The 18,400-nt window shown below is 38.0% G+C and overlaps 1 protein-coding gene across 1 annotated transcript; it reads right to left on the bottom strand.

Annotated features, from left to right (window-relative positions):
• Positions 1 to 446: 446 nt before the first annotated feature.
• On the bottom strand, positions 447 to 17,593 carry LOC139730303 (ATP-binding cassette sub-family E member 1-like). Its single transcript, XM_071641180.1, has 15 exons — positions 17,444 to 17,593; positions 15,717 to 15,802; positions 14,405 to 14,502; positions 13,389 to 13,506; positions 12,721 to 12,858; positions 10,203 to 10,272; positions 9,022 to 9,118; positions 8,399 to 8,488; positions 7,500 to 7,621; positions 6,359 to 6,508; positions 5,340 to 5,474; positions 5,002 to 5,171; positions 2,587 to 2,729; positions 2,000 to 2,122; positions 447 to 1,157 (listed from the first exon to the last, which is right to left on the bottom strand). Exons 1-15 carry the CDS (start codon positions 17,544 to 17,546, stop codon positions 998 to 1,000), a joined length of 1,803 nt encoding a protein of 600 aa, XP_071497281.1. The 5' UTR covers positions 17,547 to 17,593; the 3' UTR covers positions 447 to 997.
• Between the last annotated feature and the right edge of the window lie 807 nt (positions 17,594 to 18,400).

The raw sequence follows: 18,400 nt of genomic DNA, 5'->3' as shown, positions 1-18,400 counted from the left end.
GAGCATCCGTAGAGTATTACAAAGGACTAGTGACATTCTTCTTTCTCAAATTCATGAAATCTGATAATTCTCTCCTATTGGTTAAGCAATATTCCATTACTTTTACAGGGAATACACATTTTCCCATTTCCTAAGGAAATCAGAATAAGGCATTCCTGAAATTCAGGACTGAATTCGAAAAAAAACTTAAAAGAAAGTGTTCAAAAACTTTCCTGAGGAAGTAAAAAGTCAAAAAGAGATTTTTGAAATAGCATTTGAAATAAATCTTTGGGGACAACGTCATGATGCATGCAATATGTGCACCAATGCTTCTGAGGTTTTAAAGATTTTGATAATCACATTTTCCTGTTAAGATTGTCAACTGGCAACCACAAGAGCGACAAAAAGGAAAATTGTATACCACATGTGAACACTGTTGCACCAATATGGATACCATGGGACTAACCTCTGAACTTTTTTTTTTTCAACAAGCAGTCAGAGTAATGGTTAAATATGGATGGTTTTACCACCATTTATAAACAAGTTATGTAATATTTGACAAATACAATACAGAAATAGCATAGTCCAATTCACAGTGGCCTTTGGGCCTATACTTTTGATTTCTGTTGCATTTCCTGGGAAGTGAGTAAAAAAAAAACCCACCCACATTCTCATTTAAAAAAGAAAGAAAAAAAATTAAGTCTAAAATAACATCTTTATCATGACATTTGTTTTCCTGGAAGTGATTTCCATACACATGATGTCCACTGATACAAAGCTAGGCAGATTGGTTTTGAATGAGATACAGATGGTTGTGCCGTAACTTGACTGGACGTGTGTAACATACACAGACGACTCTGACAAAATCACATTGTTTCCTATTTCTTCATGTCTGAACAAGTAGAATAAGTATGGTGGTTCAGAAATAGGCTACAGTTCTAAACAACAAAGTGCATGACAGTGGATGTTGACGTGTCCACGTAGGAGAGACGCAAACGATGCGGAGAGCCGCGGCTGCCTAGTCCTCCAGGAAGAAGAAGTTTCCGGTCTTCTTCTGGTCGCAGTCCTTCACCGAATTCAGCTTGTTAATGCGCGGCCGGAAGTTGTTGGGGTCGCGACGGAAGGTGATGTCCAGCGACTTCAGGAACTTGTTCATGCCATACAGCAAAGTCTGCGGCCTGTGGGGACAATGAATGAAAAGGTGAATATTTTCTGCATATAGCGTATTTCGCAAATTGTGCATGAAATGAAATTAGTGTCTAAATTAAAACTAATTTTTTTTCCTTCTTGTACGTAAAATTATTTTTTTGTTTCTGCTTCAGCAAAACCATTGCGGTTTGAAGTTACTCACTTTTTGTTGAATGTGAAACAATAGAGGATCAACTCTTTGGAGATTGTGATGTGGCTGGTGTGATGCATCAAGTGCAGTGACACACCCCAACTCTTCATTCAAATCCGTGTTAGATTAGCAGGGTCTAAATTTTACAACTCTTTGCTGCTCCCTTTCAAAAACTTGAATGATTGCAGCTAGTTTTGCACACAGGGTTCAGAAGTAATCACAGCATAGCAACAGTAAATATGTACAAATGGTACATAGCGGCTGATTTTCCTGGCATTTAGGTGCCATCTCAGTACGAAAGTCCTCTCGCAGAGACAGATGAATACTGTAAATAAGCGTTTTCACATCAGCCCGATAAAAATCCAAGCTCGAGATATTTTTTAATGTCCCAAGTCAGAAAAATAGCGTGCTATTTCGAAACATCGGGCTGATGTGAAAACGCCTAATGTGAACACTTTGGTGGTGTGGAAATTTAGCTTATTTAGCAACATTATACTCGCATGAGATAAAAGTGCATGGACTATGAGTGAAATAACATTTTATCCATTAGATTCCCCAAATTAAAAACATAGAAAATTTGTTTTACCCAACTGCACGCAAATAATTACTCAGGCAAAAATTTCCACTTCTAACAGTAACTATCTCGCATATCTGTGATATCTGGGGAGAGGGAGATCTTACGTGTTTGCCCTGGTCAAAATGGATGGTGTTCCATCAAAGACGATGACCCTGTCAGCAAGGTAGGTTGCCATGATGAAGTCGTGCTCGACGACGAAGCCCGTCTTCTTGGCATGCAGAATATACCTGTATTCATGAACACAAAAGAGAACATAAAAAAAATAATAAAGTGGTTGACAAATAGTAATTTTTCATTCATTCTTTAGTTCTGTGTGCTCCACTTTCACACAATGCACAAGTCTTGAATCCTTTCTGTTCAACTCAATCACTCAGGACTTGTCTTGAAAAACTCACAGATGTTACAGTGAGGATAACAAAAGGCTAAAAAAACTAGCAAGTAGCAGGCACCGAGATTGAATTCTGATTAATGTGCCTGTGCTCTTAACACCACAGTTACAAACATTCTATGACATGCTTGATATGATAGCCCTACATAAACTTGGCGAAGATCAATGAACATGGGCCTGTTTTGAAATGTAAGGAATGAATTGTCAGTTACAATTTGACGGAAAGGCATACATCCCAATCTCCCGACTGTGCTATTGCTGGATAACCCTCCAACATCATCTCTGCAAACGTAATACACTGACCTCTTGATAACTTTGGCGGCCACCAGACGTTGCTCAGAGTCCAGATAGGCAGAGGGTTCGTCGATGAGGTACACATCGGCTGGCTTGCCCAGACACAGGGTCAGGGCGACTCTCTGCAACTCACCACCGGACAGGTTCTGTACCTGTAAGGCAGAAGGGATTACAAAGCCAAACGTTGTTGCATTAGATGAAGGTCGCTATAAACATTATAGCGATGGAATAGTAACATCCACGAAGCACTCTTAACTGTGTTGTCAATCTCTGCAGATGAAATACCATTATGACGGACAGCAAACAGAAAAAAACTAGAAATATCGCTATGGCGATTGGTATGCCTCCGCCATAATGCATGATTCCCCAAATAGGAGTATAGTACAATGTCTTCACAATGTGTGATGACAGTTTCACATAACTGGCAAAATATTGAAATGACATGCTTGTCAGAAATGTCTTGAATGTTCACTTTCCTTGAACTAGGTTTGCTATAATTGTCTAAGAGTGCAGGTTCACGTATTTGGGGAATTGAGGATTTTTACTTGACTTTTGACCGACCCTTTTATAAGTTTATGCATTGAGTAATTTTAAAGGTATGAAGAAAAAGTGTAATTTCAATATTAAATTCTTTTTTTTTTTTTGCTTTTTAGCCTGGCCTTTGACCCTTAACCTTTGACCTTCTGGCAGGAAATTTTCCAGAGAATCTCCATTAGGTAATACATGTATCATATATAAAGTTTTAAAAACAAAACTGCAAGCATATGAGGGAAATAGTGAAATTTTGAGGAGTTGACCTTGACCTTTGACCCCTGGCTTTTGACCCATGATCCCTTTATTCCCTAGATAATCCCTGCCAATCAGTACATGCGTATGTACCAAGTTCCATGAAGATTTGCGAGAAAAGTAAAATTGTAACATTTACACCTAACCTCTGACCTTACGACATGAAACTCTCTCTGAAGAATCTTTATGCAGAAGTACACGTCTACACCAAGTTTAAAGAAAATACCAGCGGGCATTGCACAGATATGGGGGAAATAGCAACATTTTTAGCATTTGACCTTGACCTTTTGACCTTTAACCTCTTGCCAATTTCACAAAAAAACTACTCAACTAATTGCCCCATCATACATCATCCTTGGACCAAGTTTGGTGAAAGTTGCTTCTTCCAGTTTTGAGTTATCACGTAAACAGACAAATTTTAGGATTCTACCTTGATCTTTGACCTTTGACCTCTGTTCGATTTCACTAAAAAACTAATCAAGTAATTTTCCCACCATACATCATCCTTGGACAATGTTTGGTGACATTTGCTCGATCCAGTCTTGAGTCATTGCGTAAACGGATACAATTTCATGATTTGACCTTGACCTTTGACCTGTGGCCTTTAGCCAATTTCACCCAAAATCTAATGAAGTAATTGCCCCATCATACTTTATACTTGGACCAAGCTTGGTCAAATTCCAGTCAATATTACTCAAGTTATCGCGTAAACGAATGGGGACGGACGTACAAACGGACGTACGTATGGACAGACGGACAACCCGAAAACATAATGCTTCTGGCACCACTTCGTGGCAGAGGCATAAAAATGGAAGGCAAAAATCTTATTTGCACATTAAAGACGAGAAAATTGGTTCCATGACATTTGCTCCTGCGACAATTGCTCCCATGAAATATCTGCAAGCTCAGCCAAACATAAATTCTACTTACACACATAACCCTAAAATTTTGTGCATAGTGATCAGGCATAATAAATGGAATACAAGCAGAAAACATCTTCAATTTGAAAATCACACCTTCACATTTTGGAAGAAGATAAAACATACTAAATTTTGTCAAAAATACATGATTTTCTAAAAGTACCTTTAAATCATTTAAGAAATTTGATTGCTATCAATAATCCCACATCCAAATGTTTCTCCCCATGACACCCCAGATAGTACAAGTGGACAGATAAAGTAAAGTAAATAATCCCCAAGATTGATTTCTTCAACTGAAATGCGACTCCATGTTCAAGGCAACTCCAATAAATCCAGTCAAATCAACTACCACAGGCCAGTAACTAGAATCTGCTTAATCAGACGAAGAGGTCATAACTGCTAGATATCTAAAAATTACGGCCACAGAATCATTAACACTCTACCACAACAACACACACTTACTGCCAGTAGTTACAAAACATGGTATGCTTGTGCAGCAAATATATTGATTTAGCAATTATGAGGTTACAAAAATTTTCAAACAAAACAAACAATTCAACAAATGAAGACAACAAAGAGCTTATATGAAAGAGACAATTTCACTCCATCTTGTGAAACACTAACAATGAATAGGAAAAAGTATAAAGGCAACAAATCACAGAAATGTGATTTACTGAGCGCAAAGTCTGAAAACTTGACAATATTGGTGCCATCTAACCTCTTGGTCATAGATGTTCTCAATCTGGAGAGGTTTTATAACATCACTGATGAACTGGGGGTGGATGTAGGAGTCCCTGATCTTGGCGTGGAGCAGCTGCCGCACCGTGCCCTGGGATTTGGGGCTGATCTTCTGTGGCTTGTAGCTGATGTTGAGCTGCGGCACTTCCACTGTTGGTAACATCAAGTAAAAAAAAAACACCAAACAAACAGATATATCTTACATATTTTATACATCAAATGGTAATGACAAATCAAAAAAATACAAGTAATAATGAATAGTGAACAATAATCACAAATTTATCTCAAAATGGATGAATTCTGAAACGAGTAACATACCTCCCTCTTCTTCTGGTTTCAGCATTCCAGCCATCATGCGGATGAAAGTGGTTTTGCCTGTACCATTCTCTCCCAACATGACGATGATCTCTGAGTCTGTGAAATCCCCCTGATCAATTTCCAGGTGGAATTTGCCTTTATGTAAACAAGGGATACAAATAAAACAAAACGAAAAATTCAAAAATACATAGCATACTTGTAAAAAGTACGGATTATTCAAGGAGACCTGGATGATTTTCAGATTTTTACATGTGAACAACTATAAATTAGTAATACTGAGGACAGAGTTTCAGAATTTGTCATAATTGGGATGAAGAATAAGAATATTTTCAAAATTTAGAACACATTGCAAAGAACAAGGATGATGACATGGCAGAGTCACCATAAGAATGCATGAGTTTGGGCTCAAGGAAGCAGAACAAAACAAGAAGGCATACATAGATTAATACACAGGTGAACTCGCAAGCAAGCAGTATTGTAATGGAATTACACTGCTGCATTTCTGAAATATGTGAACCTCCTATGTCATCATCCTTGTTCAATGTAATTTGTTTAAGGTTTTTCAAATTATTGTTTCTCTGCTTAAGAACCACAATAAATTCCACAAATCTATACACGGAGTTGTCGATTTATGTACTACATGATGTGAAATTATGAAAACCGTCTGGAATGTCCCTTTAATACTGAAACAGCTGTTTACGAATGCAAGGATTTTATAACAACTGAGTGAAATAGGAGTGTTATTGTCAAATGCACAAGGTAACAAAACAATATGGCTTCCGATCATGCTCGCAATTTCTGCCTCTTTTCAAGTGGGCTACACCAGGTATTAGGCTTTTACAGTTGATATTAGACTTGTGACAAATGAAACCTGCATTGAAAATTGTGATGGACTGTGAATAACCACAAGCTTGCTATTGATTAGTCTGCTGCTACATTTGGAGGAATATGGCTTATTACTTAGGGAATACATTCAAGGGTTTTTCAGGTGTTTTCCGGCCTGGAACCACTCTCCTCACCTAACGTTTTGCTCATCTTGGGATATCTCTTCTGGAACATTCTCTTGATCTCCTCCTCCTCAGCATTCTCCGATACCTTGAAGATCAGCGACGTCTCCCGGAACCTCAGGTTCTCCGTCGGCACAAAGCCGTCAAGGAAGATGTTGATGCCTGCACAGGATGTGACACAAATAAGCCACTTGATGAAAGGAATGTCTAGTCAGCAGCTACTGTAAAAATGGTGATTTTTGTGCATGTCACACTACATGAAAGTAGTGTGACAATGAAAGGACACAAATTTTTTTACCTTGATTCCGCAGAATTAAACACATGTAAAAACTTATCTTATCAGGCCGGGCGCGTAAAATTACTAGCACAACAACAAAAAATTTCACTTTTACAGTTCTTGAACAAGACATTTATGAAGACAAACATATACACGATATACATGAAGTATCATTCCATTACTTCACTGACACTCCAAACGCTGTGACGATGCCCTGCAAATATCCCGATCTACTCAGCAAAAGCTGGCATCCACCTGCACAGTATTAAGGTCCTATTGCTGCATAGACAAATACTGTCCACAGTGCACCTTCAGGTCCACATTGCGTCAGAGAGCATGAATTAATACTGTAGTTTGGTATTAATTACATTTTGGGGTATCTCCATACAAGCAATCACCAATCAGTATCTAGTATGCCTGCACGCAAATGCTGAAATTCACCCACCCTCTGAACCTCTCATCTTAAAGACTTCATACATCGACACACCTCAGATCGAACAAAGTCTTACAAGTGAAACTTGGACACTCTCTGTGAAGTGTTTGTGTGTGTGATTGTGTAACTCTACTTCTTCAAAATAAAGGTACATGAAGTTTATTGATACCAATAGCTATTCTCACAGAATTTCCTCAGTTTGAAATCATAAAATTCATCTCCCTAAGCATCATCACAAAAAAGCGAGGGGAAAGAAAAGAAAAGAAAAGAAAAGGAAGTGGCATCCGATATCAGTTTATAAACACGCTAAACATGGCAAGAAGTTGCTGGCACTCTCACCATTATCCTTATCATCAATCTGTTTGCAGACGTCATTTCTATGCACTCTACTACACAGACAGACAGAGTGTACTTGAACGGAAGTGTCTGAAATCTTTACTCACCTTCCCTAACGCTGAATGGAAGGGTGACAACACCGTATGCCCCCGGCACTCCGTACAGACAGCAGATGAAATCTGAGAGGTAGTCTAGGACACTCAAGTCGTGCTCCACGACAATGATGTACCTGATGAGAAGAAGAAATTTAGCGGCTGTGACTCTTTTTTTTTTTTTGCTTTTCTTTTCTTTGTGTGTGCAAAATTTTCAATTAGTCCACTGTCAAAAGTTAAATTTGGTGAATGCTTCATCACATACACACTCAGCATCCACAGATAATTTTGATCAAATGTCACTGTCCTGAAAATTAAGCACAGGGGAACTGCTCCACAACTTTGTTGTCATTTTTTTCCTCTGTCACACTACATCTAGCAAGTACGTTCCTGAGCAATGACATTTTATTTGATCCATTACTTCATGACACTGTGAATACAGCATGCCAAAGTTTCAAATATAATAAAGGGTGTGGGGTTATATTTATTCACCGACCAAACACATTATTCTTAAGGAATTTTTTACAAGCAGACCAATGGGATACTCATCAGACAAGGGCACATTCAACTCATCTCACTAGCATACATGGTTTTGACCAATATATCTCCATGGAGATAAATATGCAGAACTTTACACTTTCAAAACTGTCTTAAGCTATGTTTCATTTTGACGAAACTTTTATATTTAGTTTGTTTGATATTAATCAAAATAATATCAAAGTCAGCTTTAATCAACTCCATTTATCTTAACTCTATTCATTCACCCTTTTTGTATCAGGGACTTTGGATACTCAAAGCACACACAGGGTTAAATTGAACTTGACCAGGGAGTGGTATTGCTATTTTGTATCATACCATTGGAGCATCTTGAAATGATGAGATTGATTACAGATGAAGAAAGGGTACGAACTCACTTGTCTGCCTGTATAAGTGACCTGATGGCCAAGGCTGCTTTGAGACGCTGCTTGACGTCGAGATAACTGGAAGGCTCGTCAAACATGTAGCTGTACAATGAAGCGTTAAACATATGATTTGACTTATTTACATTTACAGCACATAATTTGAAATTACATTCTTTACTTCTCATGTTATTTAGACACATTATGATTTTGCCGTAATAATTTGGGTTCTGGAAACAAAACTATTTAAAATTTGCAGAGATCAGGGTGAAGGGGCCCCAACATATTGGCAATTACTGAAATTAAATTGTATTGACTTGCAGAATCTGAAATGTCTAACTTACACACTGTACATTTAATATAAAATAGCCATCAATTATTGTATATAATGGTAAAGACTGCATTATGGAACTAAAACAAATGAACGACCAAACTCTATTACTCTGGAGTGACAGAGAAAGATAAAACATTGATTTTTTTTTTCCTAGAAGGAAAAATCTGCAATAGCTTAGAGCTCATATGACATCACATGGATATGCATAAAACTGATATCATACAAAGCCAATGTGAGCATTATCACTTGTGGTGTTTGATAAATGGTGAGACACAGAGGCCTCTGAAATCAGAACACAACTCACATGTCGGCTCTCTGGATGCAGACGATTGCACAGGCAAACCTCTGGAGCTCCCCTCCCGACAGCTGGTCGACATTCCTGTCCCTGAGTTTTGTCAGATCTTTTAAAGACAAGGAAGCAAATTGTACCAGATTTATCCTCTCTGATTAGAACATTGGTCAGGCACTAGTGCATATAATTTGGGTAATTTGTAAATAAAGATGTTTAATATTCTGAGACTATATGCAATTAAATTGTTAGTAAGGATGTGAAGATTTGCATTAACTGCGATAATTATATTAATTCACAGCTAACACTGAAATAATGACACAGACAGTAACAAGTACGTTCTCAGTACAAATCAGTCCAATAATCCAACATCTGATGGTGGTAATATCATTTCCAAATAGTGTACAGCCCAAAAAGTACCCTTGTTGTGCAAAATGAATCTGAACATGACAACATGTTCTACCTACCTTGCCACAAATAAATCGATCGGAAAATATCAATGTTCACAAATCGGCCCAATCTTGTAGAAATTACTCATCAAAACACTCAAGTGAAACACAGCCCAGTTTTCTACCTTGCCAAAAGAGTATCAGTTGCAATATTTCTTGCGTGTTTTTACCTCTTGTCATCTTACATCACTTCTTGTGTGACTTTTGGCATGAAAGTAAATCACATCTTGCCCGGTATGGGAAAAGAGTAATAGAAAGATGTGAAAATATACCACAGGAAGGAGAGAAAGATGAAGGAAATTCATGTTTCCTATTCAAAACATTAAAGGGATCGTATAGTTTTGGTTGAGACTTTACTTCAGGTTTTTATCATTTTTTGGTCAGATAGTGAGAAACCTCTTATGAAATATGAAAGAGCATGTAATTCCATGAGGATTTCAACGTTTATTTGATGAAAATTGATTTTGAAATGGCTGAGATATCTAAAACAGAGTGATCCTAATAAAGTATGGGACCCACATTTTATTATGATCGCTTTGTTTTACTTTGTTTTTAGATGTTTCAGCTATTCCAAACCCGATTTTCATCAAATAAACTTTGAATTCCTCTTATAATGGCATGCTCTGTACTATTTCATAAGTGTTTTCTTGGTATCTCGCAAAAAAGTTAAAGCCTGATTTTCATCTCCACCAATACTGTACCATCCCTTTAAAAAATAAACAAAGATGGCTACCATTAAATACTCACCTAATCTTTCGCACATCTCTTCCAGTCTGTCCGTCTCATTCTTTCTGTCTAGGAGTGATTGTACTGATCCCTAATTAATAAAAAAGATAATGACATAAATAGTCCATAACATTACAAATACTTTAGAAAATATCACTTAAAAGGAGCAGTTAAAACAGCAATGCTTCCATCCAAAAGGTTTGCATCTTAACACAAATATCAGCAGTGTTTACAGTAAAAGATTAAAAAAAGTAACGTTTTGTGTACATAGCAGCTGTGTCTCTGATACTGTGTAAAATAAAGCAGAGGAAGTTGCCATTAAAAAAAAAAAAATAAATAAATAAACTAGATATATCGCTACGGCGACTGATATGCCTCCGCCATAATGCATGGTTCTCCTAATAGGTCTATAGTACAATGTCTTGACAATGTGTGATGACAGTTTCACACAATTGGCAAAATATTAAAATGACAGGTTTGACACAAATGTGCTGAATGTTCACTTTCCTAGAACTAGGTTCAATTGGATGAATGACTAAAATGTAAGAGTGCAGGTATTTGGGGAACTGATGATTTTTACTTGACTTTTGACCCTTTTATAAGTTTATGCATTGAGTAATTTTCAAGGTATTGAGAAAAAGTATAATTTCAGTATCAAATGGGAAAATAGCATTATCTAAACCTGGCCTTTGACCTTTGACCTCACAGTTCCAAAGAGAATCACTGTTAGGTTGAACATGCATAAATATGTAAGTTTCATGATGATACCTTGAGTTACTTTTGAGATATGGAGGAAAAAAGTGCAATTCAGCACTTTCACTTGACCTTTGACCTTCTGACCTTTGACCTTTTGGCAAGAAACTTCCCACAGAATATATATTGGGTAATACATGTATACATCAAGTAAAAAAAAACAAAAACCCTTCAGGCATTGCATAAATATAAGGAAAGTAGTGATATTTTGAGGAGTTGACCTTGACCTTTGACCCCCTGACCTTTGAACCATGACCCCCACCTTCCCTAGATAATCACTGCCCATTGGAACAAGCATATGTGACCCGCTACAACAAAATGATCCTAAAGTCGGGCGAGGTCGATTATTTGAAAATTGCGTGACACAATTCCCTAATCTTTCTGCTTTAAATTGATATATAACACGTCTCATAAAAATAATCGGCTGAGGAGATATCGATGTTTAAAAGAGAGCATGTCAAGACGTCTTGGAAATCACTGTTTCGAGAAAAGCGCCCTAAAAGTTCTCCTTGCGACGCAATCACAATCAAGAGACACGCAAGTCAGTATTCACCTCCGGACAATAGAAGTTAAGCCCTAGCAACCCCCGAAATGCTCATTCAAACACAGCGTCGGCGGTCTCCTCACCGACCAATCAGTGACCAGGATGTCAGGAGAAGCGGCTAGGCATAGCGCAACCCGCCCGCACGCACCAGTCGACTGGGCAGTGTGCGAGCTTCACGCTTCGGTTAGCGGCAAGCAGCAAACTGACCAATGAGATCACTCTGGTCGTTATTAGGGGCGGAGCCTATGTGTGGCGCTCAATCCAAATGTTCGAACCAGTTTCTGCTTCGTTGAAACGCCAAAAAACATGGCCCAGAAACACGCTATTTTTGGGTCTTTCCTTTCATCATTTTGCTTCAAAATTTCGACAGATGATAGAAGACATTTCAGACTCTAATAATATGTCAAATTCAGAAAATCATAAGTTTTGACCAATTTTGATGCTCTAACTTTAAACTCGATTTTCACGGCTTCGACCGTGCGCGACTTTAGGACCATTTTGTTGTAGCGGGTCACATATATACTAAGTTCCATGAAGATACCTTGAACCATTTGCGAGATATGGAGAAAAACATGAATTTTCAACCTTTTTTTCACAAAATAACCTGTGACCTTTGACCCTGTGACCCTAAAGTCCTCCCAGGATATACCCTCATACCAAGTTTGATGTAAAACCACCACACGGTTCTTGAGATATCGACAAAAACAAAACGGGATGGACGGACGTACGTACGGACGGACGGACAACCCGAAAACATAATGCCTCCGACCACTTCGTTGGCGGAGGCCTAAAAATTTGAATATGCTTCAAAAAACATGAAACTTTGCCAGAGATTGGCTTTATCATATGAAATCGTTCCCCCAGACAGCAGTGTTACAGGAAACCTTTGGAAACATGGTGATATTTGCTAAGACATGTCTTGTCAGATCAAAACTTTGAATATTTGAGATTTTTTAATGAATTTTAACATCACTACATACAGCTCAATCAGTATTTCAGGACTTTTCTTAATCGAGCCACAACAATGTTTTAATATTTGACACACTGCAAATCTGCAATATATTAGCAGCTGAAAGAAAAAAAAAAACTACATCGATTACACCATGTGTGTTTTTAGTACACATAAATGCTTAGGAGAGAGAGAGAGAAAAAAAAAAAGTGGCATTATTCTGGAAGAATTTCTGCCAAGCCCGATAAATAAAGCTATCCAAAAGGGGGAAAAAAATTCATTTGGGTTACTACCTTGACAGCTTTTGGGATCTGGTCGACATACTGCGGCTTGATGATGGCTTTGAGGTCATCTTCAAGAATCTTGGTGAAGTAGTTCTGCAACTCAGATCCTCTGAAGTACACAAGGATCTGCTGCCAGTCTGGTGGGTCCTACATCAACAGGGCAGGGTAAAAAATATGCAGCAAATGCAACAAAAATAACATTTAATATGTGATCAAACAATAAAATAAAATCAACCAACCCGTATATCGAGTCATAAATACATACACAGATAAATCAATCATTAATGAACACGATCATGACTGAAGTCTATGCAGCTGGTCTGCATTCTATAAATTTACAAAGTACCTGTTGACAACATTTTAACACAAACACAAACAATCTATGATGTTTCAGATTGCATAAGACTATATTCCTTTACTAATAGTCTAACTGAATAAATTAGTCTAATATATACACAATCATACAAATAAATTTAATCAGATACCGGATTACTAAGTGAAACAACCATGGTTACTGGCTATCTTAAACATGCATTGACAATTTTTAAAGAGCAGCAAGTTTCTAATTGATAATAACTGGACACCACATTAATGCAATTCCTGTATCGAGACCAACATATATGCACTGTATCATTTTCCTCAACAAAAAAACGAGATGAAAAGACATCAATTCTTACATCAAATTTCCCAAGATTTGGCTTCAGCTTTCCAGCAAGAATTTTGAGGGCTGTCGACTTTCCAATACCATTTGTGCCCACAAGTCCCAGAACTTCACCAGGCCTTGGCGTCGGTAGCCTGTATAGAAAATGAAGGAAAGAATTTTTTTTTAAAAATCTGAGTTTAATCTATTGGAAAGTTTGAAGAAAAACCCCTGGTTGCTTCTGTGACGAGCAGCATTAATAAACATGTTATGTTTGGCAAAAAATAAAACAAACAAAAGCTTATCAAAATACTGCTACAAATAATAGCAGCAAAAGAATGAATAAAAATAAGTTAATACAACAAACAAAAATACATAAAGTGACAAATATAGATATAAAGAAACTGATATAATAAATAGATAGAAAAATAATTACACAAATTATTAGCAAATTGTGCATGAAGTCCAGAATTTCAAGGATACTCTTTGTAACCAGTTCTCACCTATCCTTGTTACATATACACATAGCTGCATTAAAATTAGATGCATCACAATGCTCTGCTTTGTGAGGAGCCAAGCATCTTCAGACAGTATGCATTTACTGGATTCACATTCGTTTACAACAAAAAAAATCAAATCTTGCTGTGAAAATATGCATTACATGCTAGCCCTTTCCTTGGTGTATGTTACCGTGTTAGGATGCTTACTCTCTGATGTCGTAGAGTTTGGTTTATCAACTGTCAGATGTAAATAGTAAATGGGATGAGTAACATCAAAATTTAAAATTGTAACTAATCATTGCAACCCCCCCCCCCCCCCCCCCAAAAAAAAAAAAAAAAAATGTACTTCCTGGTTTGGTATAAAAATGTGTTCTTTTTATCATTCTGATAATTACATCCAAATGGATTAGAAATGGGACATAAAAATTGCAAAAATATGACATTTCCAACTACCACTTTGCTGTAAGCCTACATCATTGACTGACTTGACTTCATTCAGTTAGTTACTGTACAATAGAATGACTGCCTGTACAAGGGAACACACTCAAGTTACCTGTGTAGTTTGAAGGAGTTTGCATTGTAGCGATGCGTCGTGTCCTTCTCCAGATTGCTGGGCAAGTTGATGATGTGGATGGCCTCAAACGGACATTTCTGGAGCAAGGGAGAGCAAATATGTTCATGCAGTTCTGAAATTCTGCATTACTTTTCCATGGCTGCTATGATATCTTATGATACAATGCTGCAATATTTCAAAGTTACATTGATTAAACATTCAACATCACTCTGGTTGAGGGACAATGCTGAAAAGAGAGGACAGAGACTGAAAAGCAAATTGAATGTAGAAAGACAGAAGGAAGAAAGGGATCTTGAAAAAAGAAATGGGGAAACACATATGTGGCACTGAAATCTAATAATGAAATTGAAATAAACAGAATGCCAATTCATGTGCTACAGCACACATCAATAATGCTTTATTTTTCTTAATTCTTCTTGCATAAAAAAGAAAAGGTGACATTCAATCACTGTTATTGGGTAAATTTATTTTCACAGGAATCAGCTTTCAGCTGCACAGCAAATTTGCTGGCAACCACACAAATCAAATGAAATGGAGCCCTACAATATCCCCCACCTTAATTCCCATATTTCATAGATCACTGACTACTACCAATGACTGCTCATCTCTTTACAATACAGTTTCACACATATTTAGAACTAATGCTAGAATCACACTGTATATTCTTGGCTGGTAAATTTATGAAGTATCTCAAAGAAGTGATATACAAGTATGCCATACATTGCAAATGAATATAAATAAGATTCTATTTCATATCGGTATGAGAATCTTCCTTGCTCTCAGACCCCGAGTTCCTGACGTTCATGGCTTACGCACCCTCTTCTGACAATGCAGACAAGTATCAAAGGGTGCGTTCGAGCACTCTCCTAAAACGAACTGTACCGTACCGTACCATCGCCAGAGGAGCACTTGAATGCTCCTAAAGTGTACCGTACCAAATTGTACCGAGCCAAAAGTGGACCACTTTCCGATGTGCTCCACAGCGTACCAAAAACGTACCAAAAGTTCGCTGTAAAGCATGCGCGGATCATGCGCATACGCCACAATGCAAAAACATCATTCTCTTTATTCGGGACAGCTGTAAGTAGTTCAAGCGCCAGGGGGATGACATTCTTACTACAAACATGCGTGACCTTTTCTAAAAATAGCTTGTGAGGTACGCTTTCTCGACAGAGCGCTCGAACGCTTCAAATCTGGCTCAGTTCGGTACGGTATGCTTTGGTTCACTTTAGAGCGCTCAAACACACCCAGTGTAAGCATCTTAGGTTCTACATATATGTTGATTACCTACCTTGACACAGATACCACAACCAATGCAGAGCTCTTCTGAGATAAAGGCTATCTTACTGGTAGGAACCACCTCAATGCACAATTTGCCTGGTCAACACAATGGAGAGAAGATCACATTTCAAGAGTGAGTGAAAATTATGCTACATTTATACAGCCAATTTGGGGGTATTTCATGGATTCTCGAGTGTAGATACATTGTACATCACATATTACCCTCTGAATGGTGATACCAACTTTGGTTTGTAGGAATTAAGAAAAAAAATACACACTCACAGTTTTGACAGAAACATGGCAAAAATAACAGCCCTTGGTATAGAACTCTTTATACAGAACTTTGTACGTAGAAGACTTGTAAGAAAGACATCTAGCAACATTATAGCTAAATGATAACTTTGCATGAAAAACACAATGCCTTAAAGGTATTGTTTACCATTGGGAGCAGTGATTTAAAAATTTTTCGAGTTATCACATTTGATGCATAATATGTGTAGGTCAGTTGTATTAAAAAAAAAATCCTACCATACAGAAAATTTCGCAAAAACCCTAAAATATAAGGAGATATCACTATTTTTCTTACTAAACCATAACTGTAGACGGTTTAGTACAGAAACAATTTTATTATAACTATTGTTCACATTTTGTATATTCAACAATACTTTAACATTGATTATAATATTCAGAACTTTTACATTGGTTGTTTCTATCCCTAACTCACATTTTAGAAGTATTTTGAAGCACTAAAGCTGGGTTTTTGCTTCATCTGCAAATGGTCTATATAGTCCCATGAATATGCTTTGTGTTGGTAACAACTGTTCAGCAGAACAAACATTTAAATACTGCAAAGGAATTCCATTGGTTATGTTATAAAAATGAAAAAAAAAACAAAAAAACATTCTGTTAATTGTGGGGGTTGTTATACCTCTCTCCAATGGTATTTTCCATCACTTACTAAATTGTTCAGGAAAGTATAATCAGCATGGCCATCATAATAGTGCCTTAAATCTTTCACCCAGTCTGAACTAAACTTATACTCAGGCTTGTTTACAGATTTGGCCTCGCAGTTAAATGCATCATAATATGGAACTTGTACTTGGTAAGCATTTACAACTAGCTGGTAAATCTTGCCACAGAAACTTACCAAACAATGCAGGATGTGTGGCCCAGCAGAGTCTTTACCTGCCTGATAGGGCTCACATGAATGGGAAAAGGGATAGAACGCTGTCATCCATGAAATATTTCCCTTTTTAACCACATTGTCTCACGCATGCTACACACTACACAGTAACATTAACCCGTTGAAGATGGGCTGATCTTGCTACGACATGCACAGAGACTCCAACCCAAAGCACCTTCTGATCTGGAGATTCTCCCGCCTGAAACCCCTAGCAAACGGGAGACTCTAAGTTGATGTGTGCGAAGCGTGAAGTTCCTAGGGTTCTAGATGCTCTCTGGTGCTATCTAAGGCTTATTTTTTCAACATACAACAGCAATAAGTACGAAATCCTTTCCAACGGGAGACACAGAGCCAGGGCGGGAGAAATCAAATCTCAAGCGGGAGAACGGGAGATTTTGCAAAAATGGGTTTTCGGTGGGAGATCTCTCGTCGAAAATGGAAGAGTTGGAGTCTCTGCATGCATTTACCACAGACCCTTGCCTGAGCACCGAGCACCGGGTATACTCTGGACTCGCCCTCAATGGGTTAATGTCCATCACTGCAAAACTACTCACCCATCCTGACTACAGGACACGACTTGCGGCACTCCTGACGACATTTCTTGGGTTTACACTTGTCGCTGTTGACAATGGCTATCCTGGTCAGCTTGTCCGCCATCTCAACGGGATAAGCTGTCTACACTAGCCAGAAGAGGAGTATCAGATGGGTGAGAAATCTGTGAAAGAGAGTTCAGAATGAGAAGATTGAACTTTTATCAATATTTACATTTTGTGCCTGCTGAACACTTTGGGCATTCTAATTAAATGTGCACTGAATATAGAAATAAGTAGGGACAGTGATTTTCCGCGATCGCGGAAAACGGACGGAAAACGCGGAAACGGCCTTTTGAAACGGAAAAAATATTCCACACGGAAAATCACGGAAAATCACTTTTTAACAAAATAAAACACATAAAAGTAAAAATAAATCCAACAGAAGCTGTGAATTAATCATTATTACATGTCCACGATATTCACAGACTGCGGAAACTGAGTTTCTAAGCCAAGTTGTGTTAGTTGCAAGTTCTAGCGATGTCTAACGGCGTTAGATCTAGCGATGTCACGATTTCAATAACTGTTGAACACTTACTCAGTTTGATCCAACACCAACAATCATAACCATAGAAGAAAGTCCATTTATATTCCAAAACACAACGTGTGTCTCGCCGAATAATGTGTGATGATAAAGCCAGTATTTTGGCAGTAAATGTAGCGGCAACAGAAGAAACTGTCTAACTGTCTGACTGTTATCTGCTCGCAGTAAGCTGTCAGCAGGTGAGTGGAGTGGTGACTTGCTATGTAGCTATGCTTACCTGCCTAGCCTAGCCTGCTATGTCGTGTGTAGAGCACAGCGCACAATTTCAGGAGAGAAGAGTGATCAAACTCCAAGTTCACGCAGAAAAAAGAAAAATCCCACGATGCCAAGGTGCCATGCCAGACTGGCATGGGTGGGGTGGAGAGAGAGAGAGACCA

Source organism: Diadema antillarum, unplaced genomic scaffold (genome assembly GCF_040938485.1).
Source record: "Diadema antillarum isolate AM-2024a unplaced genomic scaffold, OU_Dant_1.0 seq00000301_RagTag, whole genome shotgun sequence".
Taxonomy (NCBI): Eukaryota; Metazoa; Echinodermata; class Echinoidea; order Diadematoida; family Diadematidae; genus Diadema; species Diadema antillarum.
The sequence above is the reverse complement of the archived record's forward strand: the minus strand, read 5'-3'. Positions and strand labels throughout refer to the sequence as shown.

Excerpts from the sequence above, each read along its gene's own strand:
- LOC139730303 (XM_071641180.1), bottom strand. The coding sequence starts at position 17,546 with ATGGCGGACAAGCTGACCAGGATAGCCATTGTCAACAGCGACAAGTGT. Across the intron at positions 13,507-14,404 it reads AACTCCTTCAAACTACACAG|GCTACCGACGCCAAGGCCTG; the intron begins GTAACTTGAGTG and ends TTTTCTATACAG. Across the intron at positions 9,119-10,202 it reads AGAGATGTGCGAAAGATTAG|ATCTGACAAAACTCAGGGAC; the intron begins GTGAGTATTTAA and ends TGTCTTTAAAAG.